The 19,254-nt window shown below is 47.8% G+C and overlaps 1 protein-coding gene across 3 annotated transcripts in view; it reads left to right on the top strand.

Annotated features, from left to right (window-relative positions):
• The window catches only part of CCNY (cyclin Y), a 221,398-nt gene extending 206,171 nt beyond the window's left edge, over window positions 1-15,227 (top strand). For all 3 annotated transcript variants that reach the window (XM_026483421.4, XM_057304701.1, XM_026483419.4), the window contains 2 exons: window positions 8,124-8,286; window positions 11,815-15,227. In XM_026483421.4, the coding sequence (XP_026339206.1) occupies window positions 8,124-8,286; window positions 11,815-11,931 (280 nt within the window). In that variant the 3' untranslated portion in view covers window positions 11,932-15,227. The remainder of the gene's footprint in view (window positions 1-8,123; window positions 8,287-11,814) is intronic.
• The last annotated feature ends 4,027 nt before the right edge of the window (window positions 15,228-19,254 follow it).

The raw sequence follows: 19,254 nt of genomic DNA, 5'->3' as shown, positions 1-19,254 counted from the left end.
TTGTTAACAGGAGACCTGCAGGCCTATTGTCTGCGATCTCTATCTGGGAATACAGGAAATAGGTTTCGAGCCTCTTAGAGGACAAAGGAGCATTTTGGAAAACAATCAGGATAAACCATTTACAGTTCCTTAGGGTTTTTAGGTACTTCTGACACTATTCTTGCTGAAATTTTTCTAATACTGTTTGTTCAGCTTCCTTGAGGAAGCGTTAGGCTGGAGGAGCTTCCCAGCTGTGTCTCAGCCCACCTCCCTGTTCCTACACCCAATAATCCTGGGTTGTGCAATCGTCACAGTGCCTGTGCAGGCTGCTGTTAGGGGGTGTCACATGGGCACATTAGTTCTGGGTTCCTCACCAACCTAAGGCCCTCCTTAACCTGTTTTTGTGGTACCCTGTGAAGCACACTTGTGTTCCCGGGTCATTTGTTGCAGAGCCTGTGTTTCCACTGTAGACCTATAAACTCCTCCCTGTGTCTGTAATTTTCTATTATAGAAAGTAGGACAAGTGTAAATAAGTTTTTGATAGTAAGAAAAATTAAAAGTCTTGATTATATTTCAAGGTGAAAACAACTACTAAAATAATTGTCATTAGGACCACAGAGGAGGATGCGAGTTGGTAAGAAGTGCTGACTTGTTTCCTTTATTGGGGGTTACTCTGTCAACGCATTGATACCATTTGACACGGAGTTGTGTGCCGGCGGAGTGACATCACGGTTGTCCTTTCTTCTCTGTGTTGATTATGTATGTAGGGGAGGAAAATTTTCCCTTTTTCCCCTTTTAGGTTCTTTGGTCTAATAATTAAATTGACATAAGACAAATAGGAGAAAAATTTGATTTTGTACATATGGAAGTTCCATAGAAATATGAGACTCAAAGGCACTCAGGCAAGTGAGGTTTATATGCCATCCTGAGCTAAGGAAGGGGGTAGGCTTTCAAAGGGGAGGAGTGCGGTTCACAGGCAGATAAAAAGAGCAGGGGCTTGGTCATCGGATGTTGGCCCCTTCATGCAGGTTTTTCACTTTGGGGCAGTGAACGGAGGGAGGGTGAGCAGCCTGCCTTTCTCTCCGAGAGCAGAGAGTGGGAAGGGAGGAGCCGAAAGGACAACGTACATACTTGATGTGTTCTCAGGCAAGTCAGTTTTAACAGTGAGAAATGAAAGTCGTAGATCTAGAAATCTGTTGTATTTTTGGGCGTACTTGGAGAAAGCTTTTGTGTTTTGTAAGGGAATCCATACACCAGCATGAAGCCCAGCGCCCCACTGAGCGCTGCGACAGACACCCAGTGTTACGGCCGAATTGTGTTCTCTCAAAATTCTTGTGTTGAAGCCTAAGGCCCAGTGCCTCAGAATGTATCTGTATTTGGAGATAAGGACATAAAGGGATAATTAACTTAAAATAGGGTCATGAGGGTGGGCCCTAATCCAGTAGGACTGAGTCACACAATACAGGCAGAGGGACAGCCCTGTGGGGGCACAGAAAGAAGATGGCCATCTGCAGGCCAAGAGGCTTCCAAAGAAATCAACACTGCTGGCACCTCCATCTTGGACTTCAGCCTCCTGAACTGTGAGAAAATAAATTACTACTCTTTAAACCCCCGTCTGTGGTATTTTATTTTGGCGGCCCTAGTAGACTGAAACAGATTTTGATACCGGCAAGTAGGGTGCAACTTGGTAATGGGTAGAAGCTACAAGAGTTTTGAGGCACATGTTAGAAAAACCCTAGGTTACCTTGAAGGGATGGTTGATAGAGATATGATTGTGAAAGGTGATTCTGATGAGGACTCAGAAAGCAGAGAGCTTTAGAGGAAGCTTCTCTCATCTTTGTAGTACCACACACAGAATGTTGCTAGAAGTAGGACTGTTAAAGGTGCTTCTGGAGTGAGGTGTCGGAAAGGAGGAACATGATGTTGGACACTGGACTAAGGGCAGTACTTGTTAACACAGGGCACAGAACTTGGCCAAATTGTGTTCTAGTGTTTGTGTAAGGCAGAATAGTCAACTTGAATATTTAGCTGAGGAGATCCCTAAGCAGAGTGTTTAGAAACCCTGCCTGATTTCTCCTTGCTGCTGATAATAAAATCTGAGGAGAGAGAAATGGAAGAAGGAATTGTTAAGCAAGAAGGGACCAGATGTTGAAGATTTGGAAGGACTCAGATTTTCCAACCTCTGCCTATCCCTATTGCAAAAAATAAGAAAGCATGCTCTGGAGAGAACAGTAAGTAAGGGTGTGGCTGGACAGTTTGCTAAAGAGATTACAACCAGTCATCCCAGCAGAAATGTTGCCAATTTAATATGAAGGGGACAAGACAGGACAAAGTGAAGGAAGGCTGTCGGACTTCAGGATTCTGCAGAAGAGCTGTCCTGCTGTAACGCATTATCCTTCAAAAGGGAAAATGACCGTGAAGGCAGTTTGGAAGTTGGCAGGGCTGCCTTTGCCACCATGGGCTCGGCAGGTACAGGTCTGTGCGGGCTGAGGCTGCCCCCTCCGTGGCTAGGATGTGAGGCTGCTGCCCTCTCAGTGGGCTGGATGATAGAGCATCAGCCGAAGATTATTCCCAGGCCTTGAAATCTAATGCATTTGCCCCACTGCATTTCGGACTTGCTTGAGACCCGAGACCCCTTTCAAAACTTCTTTATTTCTCCCTTTTTTTTTTAAATAATTTTTTATTATGTTATGTTAGTCACCATACAGTACATCCCTGGTTTTTGATGTAAAGTTCCATGATTCATTAGTTGCGTATAACACCCAGTGCACCATGCAATATGTGCCCTCCTTACTACCCATCACCAGCCTATCCCAATCCCCCACCCCCCTCCCCTCTGAAGCCCTCAGTTAGTTTCCCAGAGTCCATAGTCTTTCGTGGGTCATTGCCCCTTCTGTTTACCCTCCTTCATTCTTCCCTTCCTTCTCCTGCCAATCTTCCTGCTATTTCTTATGTTCCATAAATGAGTGAAACCATATGATAATTGTCTTTCTCTGTTTGACTTATTTCACTTAGCATAATCTCCTCCAGTCCCGTCCATGTTGCTGCAAATGTTGAGAAATCGTTCTTTCTGATGGCTGAGTAATATTCCGTTGTATATATGGACCACATCTTAATCCAGTCATCCGTTGAAGGGCATCTCAGCTCCTTCCACAATTTAGCTGTTGTGGACAATGCTGCTATGAACGTTAGGGTGCATATGGCCCTTCTCTTCACTACGTCTGTATCTTCGGGGTAAATACCCAGGAGTGCAATTGCTGGATCATAGGGTAGCTCTATTTTTAACATTTTAAGGGACCTCCACACTGTTTTCCAGAGTGGCTGTACCAACTTGCATTCCCACCAACAGTGTAGGAGGGATCCCCTTTCTCCCTTTTGTAGTAGGAATGCCTGTCTGTGCCTTTGTGACCATTGTACTTTGGAAGCAGATAATTTCCAAAGTAGGAAGTTTCACAGGTTCACACCTGGAGGGGAATCAGGATGAATCAGACCTCTAGTCTCACCCATACCTGATTTAGATGAGATTTTCGGACTTGATGGTTCGTGGGACGGATTAAGACTTTTGGGCTGTTGGGATGAAGTGAATGTATTCTGCATGTGAAGTGGACATGAATTTTGAGGAGCTAGAAGAGAAGAGTGTCAAGGTGCCGAGTAGCATCTCCCTCAAATGCATATGCGAAGTCCTAACCCCTAGTACTTCAACGTGTAACTGTACTTGGAGATCAGGTGTTTCAAGAAGTAATTAAGTCAAAATAAGGTCATTAGGATGGGCTTTAATATAGTATGATGTGTCCTAAGAAGAGATTAGGTAATAGGCCGCAGACAGAAGGACAGTCTTGTGGTATTTTTGCTGCAATAGCAAACTAATACATCCAGTAAACTTAAAGAAGGAATGAGATCCAGTGTGTTCAGGAAGCCATTAGGGGGTCGCGGTGCTGAACCACACTTGTAGAGATAGGGGCTTTACGTTATTTTGTAGCATCTGTACAGAATCATAGATTTTCTGTTGGAATATTTAAAAATGAGTGCTTGATTTCAGTCTTTTCCAGTAAAACCCTATGAGCTTGGGGGAAACAATGGCTGCTGGGTAGCCCCGTCTGGGGAGAGGGAGCAGTGTGGGGCATCCCTGGAAGCTCGGGGCACTGGCCCTTAGCACTGTGTACTCTCATGTCAATAGCGACATGAGAGTTTATAAAATGTGCTTGTCGGTGCTGTGTCCAGGCGTCTGTCCTTCTGTCCCCCTCTGCACCCTTCTTTCTGGCCTTGCCTGTGTGCCAGTGTCCTGATGTGACCTTCCTGATGTTTCTGAGCCCACGTTCGCTTCCAGCTAAAGAATCATCCAACAGTAAGGCACTTGACTTGGAGTCCCTTTCACCTTTAGATGGTGGGGTTCTGGCTTGGAAGGCAGCGGACCATGTGGGCAAATGGCTGGGAACGCAGGTTGAAGAACATTTTAAGACAAGTGGCACTGAAACGTGTAGGTAGAGCCCTCAGGCCACCAGCATCAGTCAGTCAGACTTCAGATTCAGGCTGACATTGTGCGGCAAGACAGGGCCAGGGGCCAGCCTTCACCGCTTTCTGTCTGGCCAACGTAAGTAGTCACACCGTCACATGCCAGCACCTAACGACAGTTGCCATGCATGGGAGAAGGAAGGATGAACTTTGACAGGCAAAATGCTGTTAAAAGAAATTACACTTTGGGGTTGGCTTGTTTTTGTTTTGCGGTAACCTTATTAGAGTTGTTTTGATATGTAAACAAAAGAATCTCAAATAAGGAGAAGCGAGGAGACTGGTTTTAGTGCTGCATAACAGATAGAGGCACAGCAGAAACCTCCGACCCTCCGTGGGTGTAGGGGGCCTGGTCTTTGGTTTTTGGTTTTAATTATGGTAAAATATACATGGCATTAATTTGACCACGTTAACCGTTTTTAAGTGTACGGTTCTGTGGCATTAAGTACATTCATGTTATTGTGCGACCGTCACCAACCAGAAGCTGTGCGCCCGGTGGGTAGTACGTCCCCGCAGCCCCCTTCCCGCAGCCCCCGGCAGTCGTCATTCCGCTTCGTCTCTGGATTTCACTGCTCTGGATGCCTCACAGAAGTGGAATCACACAGCATTCGTCTTTTCGTGACTGGCTTATTTCCCTTAGCGTAGTGTCCTCAGGGTTCATCTGTGTAGCAGCGCGTATCGGAATTGCCTTCCTTTTTAAGGTCAAAAATACTGCCGTCCATGTACACGTGCTGTTTGGTTCATCCGTTCACCACTGACGGACACCTGGACACTTGCGCTGCTTCTGCCTCTTGGCTGTCGTGAGCCATGCTGCTGTGAGCATGGTGTCCAAACCTCGCCTCGAGTCCCCGCTTGCAGTTCTTCCGCGTATATCCCCGGAAGTGCGATTGCTAGACCGTCAGTGGCTGGTTTTTAAAGTGAACCCATTTTTCTAGAAAAGCAGATAGATGATAAATGTTTAGGTGATAAAACAACTCTCCTTACTCCATTTTAGAGGCCCCTTCACAAGTTGTGAAGTGTGCTAATAACTCAGTTGTGTTTCTTTACAATTTTGATCTAATATAACGCATATTTCTGAATATATGTTTTGTTTACTGACTTAAGTTTACTTAGAAAATTTTAATCAGAACTTTTCTCATGATTATTCAATTGAGGGCAGTAAATCCATCAAGCCTGGTCTCTCTGTGTCACTGTTAGTATTTCTTACGATTTATCACGTAGCAAGCTGTCGTATGTCCCTGTAAGATGTCTTACTGCAGTTTGGAAATTCAAATTTTGGGAATTACTTTTATTTGCTAAATCTTGCCTTAGAAAGCACAGCAGCTCTAGTCTATATTTCCCTCAGACTTAAAAAAGAAAAGCCTGAAGAAAGGCTGTTCTTTTTTCCCAAGGAACCTTGAGGAAAATGCCACCTTGTTCAAAACCAGATCGCTCTTGCCTTTAGTCAGAGTGTATACCCTCGACAAGAGGCATAGCTGTCTAGCTACGATTTGGGCCAGCATTAACAGACTTGCTCTGTCAGCATCAGAAGAGTAAGAGCTGCAGTGGTGCCGTCGGCCACCAGACGGCAGTCTGTCCCCAGGCGGCTCCTACGGTCCCCCAGGAGAGCTCCTTCTGGCCCGTTTGTTGTGGTACTTCTGGCCTTTGCAGTATTTTTGACGCTCTTGTTTTATTAAAAGCTTAGCTGAGTTCCAGTATTTCACAGAATGATCTCTTGTTAAATCTCATTTAAAGGAGGCATAAATAAAAGTTAAAGTACAAATTATCCCAAAGAAGTCAAAGTACTTTAGACTCTTTAAAAGAATAAAAGTTAGCACAATATGCACATTTGGAGCTCACCTCCTTTCACTAGACTGTATAGAAACAGCAAATTATGGTGTTTCTCTGACGAAAAGACAGGAATCTGACTTCTCAGTCTTCCCATCTGAGGACTACAAACCTCTGTAGCAACTCTCATTCGCCCAGTACCTTCTCTCTCTGAAGCCACCCCCTCTTGCTCAGACCCCAGCCTGCCTTCGCCCCACCTCAGCGCTCCTGTCCCTCGTCGTCACAGCAGCATGGGATTGGGACGGAGTGCTCTCAGTCTCTGAGGCTTAGTGAGGTGACTCCCCAGGAGCCGGCCGGGAAGCAGGTACACCGTGGGGCCCAGATGGTGCTGAGGCAGTGTGAGGCTGCAGCACATCGGGGGCCTGCTGACAGGGGCCGGCACTGGGGGCTCAGTGCTCAGTGGAGTCCGTGCAGCGGGCTCCGGGCTAGTTGGTGGGACAGGGTTTGTCAGCCTTCAGATTCACTTACAGGAGACGGTGACCAGGTATCCTGCCAGAAATGCCCTGCCCCAACCCTTGTTCCTCCACCAGAGCTCTAGGTTTCCAAACTCAGTTCATCTCTTACTCCTGTGGGAAGCCTTCCTCGATCCATCCGTCCAGGCGGAGCTTGGCCTGCTCCGTTCAGTAAGGCTAATTACTGAGCTCTAATTGTATGTCAGGTACGGTGATAGGGCGGTGGCCCAGTTTCTGGCTAGGAGGAGACAAGCAGGGAGACTGAGTTAGGGTGGCACTTGCAGTGGAGTCTGATAAAGGACAGAAGTAGAGGGCTGTGTAGTGTGCTTGGAAGCACAGGGTGCTTCGAGGGGGAGGCAATGCTAAAACTGCGTGCCCGACCCAGGACCAGTGCTCAACAAACAGATCCACCGTTGAGGACTTTTCTCCCTCCAGGGACTAACTGTCAAGAAATGAACCTGATCTAAAAGATAATTGACATGGGGATGTTCTCCAAATAGAAGTTTTAAAATTTATTTTGGCTACCCATCATTCAGTTTCATCAAACTATAACTGGGATGGCCAGATGGATCTTAATACCTGTGTTGGCTCCTTTACTGACCAGTCTTTGGAGGTGAGTGGCTCTAGAAGTTTGGGCTGGGACCAGCCGCATCAGCATCCCGTGGGAGCTTGTTAGAAAGACATTCTCAGGCCCACCCCAGACCTGCTGAGCCAGAGACGGGGGTGGGCTCAGCAGTCTGTGTTGACAAGCCCGCCACGCGATTAGATGCACACTCAGGTGTGGGAACTGCTGCTTTCATTCTTCAGAGGCGGTGGGTTCCCTTTTTGTGAGCGCGGGGCTGCGAGTCCTTCCCCCACTCCCCGCTTGTCCTGAGGAAGCCCCTGCAGCAGTTCCTCCACTCTTCTCCCAGGATGTAGGGAAGGGCCATTGAGGAAAGACAGGCGTCCAGGTGTAACAGAGGCTTTTCGCCTGGGCTCCTGTCTTGGCCCCTCACCAGACTCCACTTGACGGCTCTCGACTGCCTCACCTGCCCCATGTTTGACGGTTCTTGCTGAGATTTGCAGCCAGCGTCTGCTGTGTGTGTGGCTGGGTCTCAGGGACACCCACCACCTGAAGTACTTCCTGGTGATTGTCCCAGTTACTCAGGCCTCATCCTTCAGAGCACGTGAGCATTCGGCTTTTCATACCCATTTGGTGGTTAAACTGCAGCTCTGGTGTCCAGCCCGGCAATTAATTCGGTAGCTTTTCTCCCTGGAGGTGGGTTTTCTGGGTTCCGGTCTCCAGCAGCCTGCCTTGGTGGGCCGTGCGGCCTGGTACGGCAGCTAAGCACGCGGTCTTTTGTCTTTGCTTTGCAGGAATGAGCTGGAGCGACAGTTTCTTGAATTGCTCCAGTTTAACATCAATGTTCCTTCCAGTGTTTATGCCAAGTATTATTTTGATCTTCGTTCTCTGGCAGAAGCAAACAACCTGAGCTTTCCCTTGGAGCCCCTGAGCAGGGACAGGGCTCACAAGCTTGAGGTAAGATGCCTTCACATACTGGTTTCCGAGGCACTATTACAGACACCGCACCTGGGTCTCCTGGAAGTGGGAGGTCGCCACGCTCATTTCTCCCACTATGCGTTGTTATGAAGTACAGACAGGTTACCCTGGATCTAGAGTTGGTCAGTTCATTTAGTTGATTACAATTCATCCAATCATAGTTTTAATAACCTTCTGAATATCAGTTTTTATTTAATGTGCATAGATTCTGTTCTTCGAATCTTTAAAAAAAAAAACACCTGTTTTTTAACAAAATATGCTCATAAAAAAGTATCTCTCGACATGGACTTTTATAAGGGAAAAGATACCAGATGACCCTAATGATTGGGAATCCCAAAAGGTTATGGTGTGCTTTTTATTTTTTATTCAAAATATTTTCCCCACAGCCCGGTTAGAGCTGGGGCCAGCCCCATGGGTCTCGGCCTGAGTTTAGGGCCTTCACCGTCAAGCTGTGTAACTTTCGTGCTCGTGACTCGTGTATGTAGCTCAGCTTCATATTTGCACCTAGCTCTTCCCATCTGACTTGTTGACTGGATGAAAAGTGGCGGGGTGACAAGGAAGGGTGAAACCCCTTCCTCCAGAGAAGGTGTGCTGAGGCCCTCTGTGCCTTCCTTCTCACACATTGTTGTGGTCTCATCCCAGAGACCCTTTGATCAAAGCAGTAGATGGTACAATCATGTCCCAAGCCTGGTGAGACCCAAGAGGTCTGTGCTGCCTGCCCCATTGTCCAATCTGAGTGACACATTACCCCGATTCAGTACAGGGTCCGGATGGCTAGAGTGCTGGTCTAATAGGCTGAATAGCTGCAAACCAAACAAAGTCTAGAGGTAGAGGGGAAGAGATTGTTACGGTTTTGCAAGCTTAGGAAAGCCAAAATCTTAAGTAAAATTGTAAGAAGTAAATAATATGCTAATCTCAAGAAAAAACTTAGTAAAACTGTGGAACACGGTGTATCCATGACTGGATACACGGAGCACGGTGTGTAAAAACCCAGTGAGGTTTTCCTAACTCAGCCACTTTGCTCTAATTGTGAGCCGGCCATCAGGATGCAACTGCCCATTTAAGTCTCCCATTTCTCTTGAGCAAGAAATGGAAAACCCTTCCTCTGAAGGATGTGCTGCTCCAAGCAAGTGTTGTCAGACGCTCGCGGGCACACTCGTGAAACAGAGTTCGATTTCATGGTGAGCCTAGCAGCAGGCGCTGGAAGCCCTCGTGCCCGGTGGCTCCTGTCCTGCTGAGTGGGGCGTGTGGAGCTCCTGGGAGCAGCCACTTAGCCTGCAGGAAAGCAGGTCTGTGGTTCTCGGAGGGAGAGTATCCAGTGTTGTGGGTCAGCCACACTGTGGGCACACAGGCTGGCTGAGACGGGGTGGCTGGCGGCTGCTGCCGACTCCGCAGGTTATCTGAGTGGGAAGACGGAGTGCTCGCCTGTTTCTGGGGCTGCCGCGTCAGGTGCTCCGCAGGTGCGCTGGCCGAGGAAGGCCGGTAGTCCTGACAAGACTGTTCTCTCCTCCCAAGAATTGGGGCTTCCTGAGATGTGGCCCCTCGCTCCTCTGTAGGGCTGGACAGAAGCACTATCTGAAAAAGCACTCAGCACCTCTTGGAAATAATTTTTAAGGAATGAGATTTCATTGTTTTCCAGACCCCAGCACCCTTATTAGTCCGTTTGGTTAGCAGACTTGAACCCCATCATGGAAAGCACGGGGGAGTGAGACGTATTAAGAGTGGCCGTGCCCGAAGCTCTGTACTGCTGAGACGTACCACCAAATGGCTGATGTGGTAGGCGGGTTGCAGGGTCGAGTGTGGACGCTAGAGCATACCAGGAGCCAAGGCGGATGCAAAGTGGTCTTTTCATTAGCTTGCTCATTTCTCTTTGAAATAAATTAGTATCTCTGTATGCATGTGGGAGATGGGACGCACGCTAAGACTTTGCATCATGAAATCTAGAATAAGATCGTACATTGCTAATTCATTATTACGATGTTACATTCAGACCCAGGTATTGTTTGTAAGCTGAGAAACCACACACAGTAATCTCAGGGAGTTTAAATAAATGAAAATAATTTACTTTAAAAAATCATTGCTCTAATGTCTCTAAGGGATCTGATTTTCTAAGTATGTCACCTCTATTATGTGTAGCAATGGACTTCACGTGGGGAATTCCCAGTGTTCTAGCCCGTCTCCTGCCCTCATTCATCTGTCGTTTGGAGGAAGACGTCCTCAGCTCCTCTCTCTCCTCTAATCCATCCTCCCTGGTGCCACTGGAGTTGTTCTAAAGTGCAGTTGTGGGTTTTGGAAAATAAATGAGAATCGGTTGCCAGTACCCCGTGTTTCCAGCACTTTGACCATAGCCAGATATGTGCATGCCTCTGTTATGTGCACATCTCAGTTGGAACTTACACACCCATTTGACACATATTTACTAGGGGTCCCCTGATACCAGGCACTGGTTACCAGACACCATCAGGAACAAAACCGCTAGACTCCGCCCTTTTGGAGTTTATGTTCTGCTGGGAGGACACAGACAGTAAACAGTAAACATAATAAAAAACCGGTATGGTAGAAGGTGAGTGCAAAAGAAGCAGCAGGGTCTGCTGCTTTTGTGCCTTTGTCCCTCGACGGCGACTTCTTGGCAGGTGTTTCCCTAGCTCCTGCCTCCTCCCTGGCCTGTTGCTTGAATTGTATACGAGTTGAAAGACCTCAGGTTTGCATCATCGTGAGTGAAGTCATCCCCACTCCTGACAGAAAGCAGGGTGAATGTGACCGCAACAAGACATCTGGGGTGATGTGAGCAGGCTCCAACTTTGTCATCGACGTGCTCTCAGCCGGCACCTAGTAGCAACCCTGAGAGACCAGGCTCCGAGCCCCACGGAGGGTCAGGCCTCGCTCTTGGCTGAGGCACTCACCTGAGTCTCACTGTCTTCATCAAGAAAATGAGGACCGTGTGGGTTGTCCCTACGTTGCTCCCTCCCAGTTCCTTCCTTCCTCGGTCATCTAGAGTTGACTCAGACCGTGGGGCATCTGCTCTGAGTCTCAGAGAGCCGCCAAGTACTGAGTGCTCTTCCCAGTGCCGCCCAGCACGAAGCCCTGCTACGTGAGGACAGGCGCGCAAGGCAGGTGCTCTTGACCCCGTTTGCCGATGAGGATGCAGGCCTTGAAGTAGGCCTAGGCCCAGGTCACACCCCCCGAGTGGTTAGCAGCATTGAACCTGCATCTGGCTGAGCCCCAGGCTGCAGTGTCCTGTAATTACTGCACATTTTGAGCTGATTTTCTCAGACTGTAAGCGCTGCGGGGACAGGCCTGTGTCTGTACTTCCTTCGTGGCGTGGAAACTGCCCAGGGCAGGAGCTCTGGTCCGGGTTGTTTCCGCGTGTTCTCAGTGCCTAGGATGCTGCTGGCACCTGGCGGTGGGCGGTGTCCGATGAGTGAGGGAGCGGCGGGCACTTAGAGGACAGTGGGGCTTGCTCCCGAGTCCAGCCCTGACCTGAATTGTCTCTCTTCTGCCCCTCAGGCCATCTCTCGCCTCTGCGAGGACAAGTACAAGGACCTGCGTCGACCCACGAGGAAGCGGTCAGCGAGTGCTGACAATCTGACTTTGCCGAGGTGGTCCCCGGCCATCATCTCCTAACTGTGGGGGTCCCCCTGGAGGCCGTGCCATCCCGCAGTTTCTCCTTTAGTTTGAGAAAAGACAGAGTGGGGTGGTCTTGTTTTTGTTTTCCTTTCCTTTTCTTTTTTAATTCGTAGCTCTGTCAGGCTGCCTTGACGACCGCCTCCAAGCTGTGTGGCCGCACGCAGCAAGGCCTCGAGGGAAGCGAAATCAGTATTCTGGAAATCCTGTTTCATGCCCTCCCCCAGTGTCATTAACAGCACTTCCCTCACGGAGGAAAAAGACTCTCATCCTGGAGAAGGAAACAAAGGGAAAGGGAAGTCGCGTAGAGGCGGGAAAGGTTAATGGCTTGGCCATTTCTTAAGTCCCCGTCTGGTCAGTAGGTGAATGCGACGGAAAAACACAGCTTTAGGTAACGAAGTTCGATGTGCATTAAAGACAAGCGTGCGTGTTTATCACCTCCATCTGGATCAGTTGTTCTGTGAGACTTCTTGCATTCCTTCTCGCTGCTTTTTTGGGATTTGGGGCATTTTTGTTTGTTTTTATTCTGTTTTGGTTTGGTCCCACAGAGCAGAGAATATAGTTTGTACCCACCATGGCACAGACATCCAAATAAATAGTACTGGTTGTTTCTCTCTGCACCATTCCTGGGAGCTGTCTTCTGAGCTTTCTTCCTCACAAGTGGGATGCGCTTGTTATGTTTCTGTACACCTTGATTGTATACGGTTTCTCTTCAACGGTGGCAAAATTAACTTGACTGTAGTGCGGAACCAAAAGTATCCCTTTCCCTCCTTATTCCTCACCCCAAGAAAATTCTAGATCACATGGGTGCTTGTGCCTTCCACTTTATTCGCAGTTGTTTTTTGTTTTGTTTTTTTCTTCTCTGACCTGAAGTCGTAGTTACAAATCAGTCAGGTTTTGTGGGCTGAAGGAAACAGCGTGAGCAGAGGGCGTCCTCTGGGTGAAGTTTTTCTGGAGCGCCAGGTGTTTGCCTGCAGTTACTGACCAGGAGTCATTTCTCTGTACCCCCTGCCCAGTTCATTCCTCTACTTCCATGTCCATTGTTGCAAGCAATATTCTTCTCAACTTTTGTATGTTTACTTTAAATCAGAGTTAGTCTATTTGTATAAAATTTTTTAAAAATCTAAAATTAAAAAAAAAGGGGGGTGGGTTATTCCAGTGGGAAGATCATTGAAGGGCAAAATGTTACTATTTACTGAGGTATTTTTCACAGGATGATTGAATAAAAAACTCAACTTGCATTTTCATTGTGGGTGCTTAGCGAAGTTATACAAAATTCAAACTGTGAAGGTTGATGCTTCATTAATTATGACCTTACTTTTTCATTTTCTGACTATCCCTAATTTCCTTATGGGCTAGATGAGAATCTTTTATATCAAGTAAAACAAAAGGGTTAATGATAGAATATCAGAGTCAATTTGATATTAAGTCTAAGAATCTTGAGTCAGTGAAGCATATAATGCTTTGGGTTTTTGCATATTTTCTTGGGTCACAATGACAGGCTTCTAAGTTTTTTCCCGTTTAAAGTCTCTGCGAGGCGAATGGCAGCAGAAAGTCCGTTTCACCTTCCTCCTGTGTGAATGTGGAGAACTTTGGAGTCTCGCTAGGCTTGGGCACCCTAAAGTCACACGCCTGCCCCTGAGCGTGCCTGCTTCTGATGACACGTAGTTTGGAAACGGAAGGGACTCACAAAGGGGAAATCCCAGGATCCCCAGGCCAAAAGTGCTAGTCTCGTTTCACTGAGATTTGTATCTCATTGTGTAAACAACTGTTTGGACCAGAAATATTGTCAAATTCTTTCTGGCCTAAACTTTCAAAAGCAAACAAGCAGAATCTGAAAAGTTAATTATCTTTCCATTGTAATGGTGTCGATATACTCTGTAAGGGTACCAAAATCAGCTTCTCTCTTCAAGTAAGAGTTGGATTTAGAACTTTAAATAGAGATCTAAAAATGTAGAAAATATCATTTTATATTCCCTAATCTATATAGCTTAAAAAGGGACATATTTTCTTAGCTGAATATGAATACCTCTCAAGCATAAATTAGTTCCTCTCATGTAAAGTATCTTATTTTACCGATCCATTTCAGGAAAGAGGTTCTGCTGCCTTTAAAGCAGAAAGCTTATTTTTATCCCTTTTATTTGAATGAGAGAGATTTGAAAATTGAATTATGTAAATACTTCAATGCATCTGCTATTATTTTGTGGAGTTTATTAAACTACTTCAAAAAATTGTATAGTCTATTTATTGTATGTATGTACATACAGTCTGATAACTTTAAAGTGGATTCCGTAAAACCTGACTCCGTCTTGTTTAGACTATTGAATATTGTTTTAGCCTTGTGCACTGGACTCTACCTCTGTATAGGAAAATTTTCCATATTCATTAATAAGTATTGATCTGTATTAATTGGTTATGTTTCTTGCACTAAGGATTTTTAAAACTGCTGTAAGTGTAGATCTTAGTCTTACTTTCGCCGTATGAATCACGTGACACATAGGTAGATACTTTAGGTTTATTTTATTTTTCTACATGATGATGAAGACTTAAATTTTGTTCTCTGGTTTGTTCTACGTTTGCCAAAAAGAAACCCCAGCACCACCCAGTACAGTACCAATTGGTAAATCATAGTGACTGTAATTTGTTCGCAAGGTGATTCAATGCCCTACAGTTAAAGCCGGATTGCTATTGAGTATGACATTGTCTTAGTGTAGTTTTTGAATGGACAGTTCTCATCATTAACGGAGGATGAAGAAAACTACACATTTTGTTGACTTTAAATTTAGATTAGATTTAAACAACAAATAAAGTCATTGGGAGAATCAGTGAAATTCCCAGTGAAATTTTTTTATTTGTTTTACCTCCTCCCCCCCCCCCACCCACTGGGAAAAGGGAAAGAAGTCAGGGATTTAAAACCAAATTGGAGGGTAAGGTGGGAGATCTACCAAGATCCGAGATGTGCTCCTATGCCTTAATGCACTATGTGAGGCCGGTGTTGGAGCCTCGTACCCATCACCTGGCTGCTCTCCTGGGCTGGCTCTCCTGAGTTCCTTCCCTTGGTCTTTGGCAGGGGCATCTCCATCTTGGGGTTTCCCTTGGTTCTGGGGATTTGATCCTCGGCTGAATTGCAAAGCAGAATTTTGGGAGTGAGCAATTTTGATCCTTTCTGGCTGCTTTTGGTAACCTCTCACCTGGGGCCATATTTTACAGCTTTGAATTTTTTAAACAATAAAATATAATTCCTGGTTCATTGTAGGTACTTAATAAGTGTTAAATAAATAAATACATAGAACAAATAGTGCCTTCCTGCTGCATTTTTTTTTGAATACTATATTGAGATAAAATTCAGGTTTTATGGATGCTGAGTGTGAACCACTTCTTTGCAAGAGCAATGGGAAAAGTGTTACTAGTCCTGTTAAGTCTTGAGCAATTCACAAAAGTATTGAACACCTCTTAGAAACCTCTTATTGAGATGTTGCGTGACAGAGACCTATCAGAGCATGTCACTTTTATATTGATACCGTATTTTATTTTAATGACTTTATCCCCTTTGACTTCATTGGAGTCAACATCTCAAGACTGAGTTGGGTGCATCTTAGAGACAGGGATCATCTTTTGAAAGGCCAACCAGAGAGAGCCCACATCCTTGTTGAAAAAGAAGGAAATCGGAAACATACCCTCAAGCTGAAATGGGAAAAGGATACTTGATAAGATTAATTTTTTGAACTATATGGATTGCAAGGAAAACGCTACCCACAATCTCACTAAGATCACGATTTGCTGTTACTGAATGCAGAGCCTTCTTGCATCTAAAAACAAATGCTCTGCCCCCTAATTTGCCTCCGTGCAAATCGGGAGTTGTAGAAATGTGCTTGCAGTCACAAAATGGGTGATGGCTTGTGGACCTGACCAGTTCAGCTGACTTCCTTTCCAGTTTTCCTGTTTGATTTTCTTATCAAGTTTGTATTTGTGAAGCTGCTGAAGGACTACTGAGTCACTTTCCATTAGAAGCTTCAAGAGTTCAGTGGTCAGCGCTGGCATGGTCTGCTTTTATTCATCTCTCAGTTGAAAGTCTTTGGAGGGCACTGTGTGTCTGCACTGCTGCAAGTCTGAGCTGCAGGTGCTCCGGTGAGGATCTGTCCTGGCCACTGTGCTGTCCATCGTAGTCTTTGCAGAAGGCCTTCTGGAAGAACCTGTGGCGGTAAGAAATGAGCTCAGAAGAAGTATCTGACTGAATGGTGTTCAGATTTTACAGGTCTCTATAAGCTTTCCTGTGTCTTTTCGTGGCTTGATTTAGGTAGAGGTCTTTATTTTGAGAACTCTGTTTATATAAATAAGTTATTTCAAATGCAGGGTAAAAGAGTGGCATTTCAGAATAATTCTGTGCCCTTCATTGATTAGACCTGGAAAAAGAATAACTAGCAAATTCATGAGATAGGGTTCTCCCCATACAACGACTGGGAAGACTCCTCCCTTCCTGTGTCGGTTATTTTGACTGCAGACGAGCTGCTCACAAGGTTAGTCAGAAGCACCAAGCACCTATCTACCACGCATTGTACACGGTGGGGAATCCATCAGGACTAAACACTGGCCCCTGTCCATGTAAAGCTGAATTGATTTGGTCTGGATCAAATGACATGACAGTAAACAAATAGAGACGTTTCCTCCTGTCGCGACCATGAGGCAGAGTATGAAACCCGTCTCTGGTCATAGACATGTACATGAGGTGCTTCTGGAACGTCATTTCCTCCTGCTGACGTTCATGGAGTTTCACAGTCAGTGTTACATAGCGGTATTTCGGAGGGGAGACCTTAAAGCTAATGCGAGGGCTACCAAGAAAATGGAGGAGAAACCACTGGAAAAGAAGAATTTAGTAGGATGGCAGAAGATCACTGTACAAGTGATAGTTTCCCTAGTCCCCAGCAGTAACCATTTGGAGAACACAGTAGAGAAGGGGTGCCATTCGAAACGGTATCCAATTATAACCTACCCGAGAACAGAAACATGACATGTTTACAATGCCTCTAGCATACTTTAATTCACTTGATCCTTGTCAGGGTGGGATAGCTGCTATTATTATGCCCAGATGAGGATACTTAGGTTTGCAGAGGTTAAAACCTTACTTTGGGCCCATGGTCAGAGAATTGGAGAGCCAGAAAGCCTGGCTCCAGATCTTATTTTTAACCACCCTGCTGTATGGCCGTTCACTGCCCTCGTTAGGGAAGAAAACCTACCAAGAAATGTGCTGTAGTCTCCCCATGCCCACCCCCAAAGTCATGCCAATCCCAAACCTGCAAATGTGACTTTACTGGGAGGTGGGACCTTTGCAGGTGTAATTAGTTAAGATGAGGTCATACTGGATTGGGGTGCGCCATCAGTCCAATGACCAGTGTCCTTAGAGGGAGACTTGGAGACAGATTAGGGAGACCTAGGGACACTATTATGTGACATCAGAGGCAGAGGATGGAGCAAAGCAGCCGTAAGTCAAGGAGTGGCGAGGCTGGCGGCAGGCTGGAAGTGGCAAGGAAGGGGTCGTCCGAGAGCACAGCCCTGCTGATGCCTCACTTGAGACTCCCAGCCTCCAGAACCGTGAGAGGATCCGCTTGTGCTGGGGTCCGCCCGGTGGACGGCAGTGTCGCGGCAGCTCTGGGGAACTGACACGTGCACGTCCTGAATAAGGAGAGCACTGCAGTTCACAGGCAGGCATCCAAACAGACCGAAGAGACACACAGCGTTCTTGAGCGGGCAATGTCCCGTCTCCCTCCTCCTTCCCTGCGACTCTCGCCTCCGGGGTGCGCTAAGCACACCCCGTTCTGTCCCAGTTTAGGACCTTTCTCTGAGCTGCAATTTCTGTCTGGCATGTTCCCCCCGGAGATTGGCACCCCGCATTTAAGACTTGGGCTTCAATCACGTGCCCAAGAGGCCTGGCGTGACCTCGCGCCCCCTCAGAGGTCGCCCTCCCGGTGGCTCCTGCAGCAGCGCACTGGCAGCCCTGTGTGGCTGCCGGCGTTCCGCGCTGTCCTGTGCCCTCCTCTGCGGGCCCGCTGCCCTGCAGCGCTGCTCCCGAGGGCGAGGGCGGGGGCTGTGTCCACGCCGAGCCCACACCTCCTCCTTCTGGAGGGACGGAGGGGTTCCCAGAAGGAGAACCCAGGACAGCCTTCAGGTCGGCCTAAGGAGAGAGGCAGACGCGAACTGATGAAAGGAATCCCGCTCGGGAGCGCGCTCTGTCTCGGCGGCGCCGGGGGTCCGCGCCGGGAAGCACGACTCTCCGCAGAGATGCGCGTGCGCGTGCGACGGGCTCCGGAAACCAAGCCCGGGAGTCTGCGCGCGTGGTTCAGTCCCGAAGTCACGGTTTCCCCAGAAACACCCTTGCCCCGTACATCCTGGGTGTTTGCAGCGTACCGAGCTTTCCCCTCCTCGCACCCCCCCCCCCCAGTGGCGGCGGGGCCGACGCCGTCCGTGGTTCCCAGCTGGAGCTGAGGGCGGAGGGCCGAGTGCCTTGGCAGGGCTCGTACGGTCAGCGGCCCGCGGCGCGTCCGGTTCGGCCCCTGCCCCGAGCGGCGCCGAGGGGCGAGCCTCCCCGGCCGCGTGAATCTGCGCGCCGCGTCCTTGCAGAAGAGACAGCTGCAGTGCTTAGCGTTTTACACGAAGCTTCGCAATACCTAACGCGTGAATGTGGGGGTGGTTATTTTTACGGCTGCTAAGTATAGATACATGCAGATGGTCTGGCCTGTTAATAGGCATTTCACAGAAACCGAGGAGCTGCCATTCCAGAGCCGCTGCTGGGCCCTCCGGTGGCCCTCTACCCCGCGGTCTCAGTTTAGGCGCTTTAGACGATCTGGACGTCGGGGTTTGTTCCAGAGCCACCCACTGTCTCCTCCCTTGAGGCACGTGTGGGTCTTGCTGGGCTGTGGGTTTATTCTTTCGAGGTACATTTTCTAACTCAAAATAACGTGCAGCCTCTGACTTCCACTGGGTGTCGTAGTGTGGGCTGCTCGTCCTCGCTATTCCTGTCTCAGTCACCCCGTCAGGGGCCCTTTCCGGCCACCTCGACCAAAGAAGCCCCTCTCCCCACCTCCCAGCCCACCCCCCACCTTAGCCTCCTTATTGTACTTCTTCCGTGGCACGTTGTGCCAGGACCCCTGCTTATTCACTCGGGGTTTCAGGCGCCCTCCCTCCACCCGAGGGGGAGCCTCCCCTCCCCTCTGTAACAGGAAGCTGAGTTTACTGCTTGCTGAGGGACCCACAGCTGCGAGCCGCTGTCTGAGCCCAGGGGAGAGCTGGTCTACAGGCTGCCGGAGAGCATGGGGCTCAGGGGCTGCG

The sequence above is a fragment of the Ursus arctos genome, unplaced genomic scaffold (genome assembly GCF_023065955.2).
Source record: "Ursus arctos isolate Adak ecotype North America unplaced genomic scaffold, UrsArc2.0 scaffold_30, whole genome shotgun sequence".
Lineage (NCBI taxonomy): Eukaryota > Metazoa > Chordata > Mammalia > Carnivora > Ursidae > Ursus > Ursus arctos.
The sequence above is the reverse complement of the archived record's forward strand: the minus strand, read 5'-3'. Positions and strand labels throughout refer to the sequence as shown.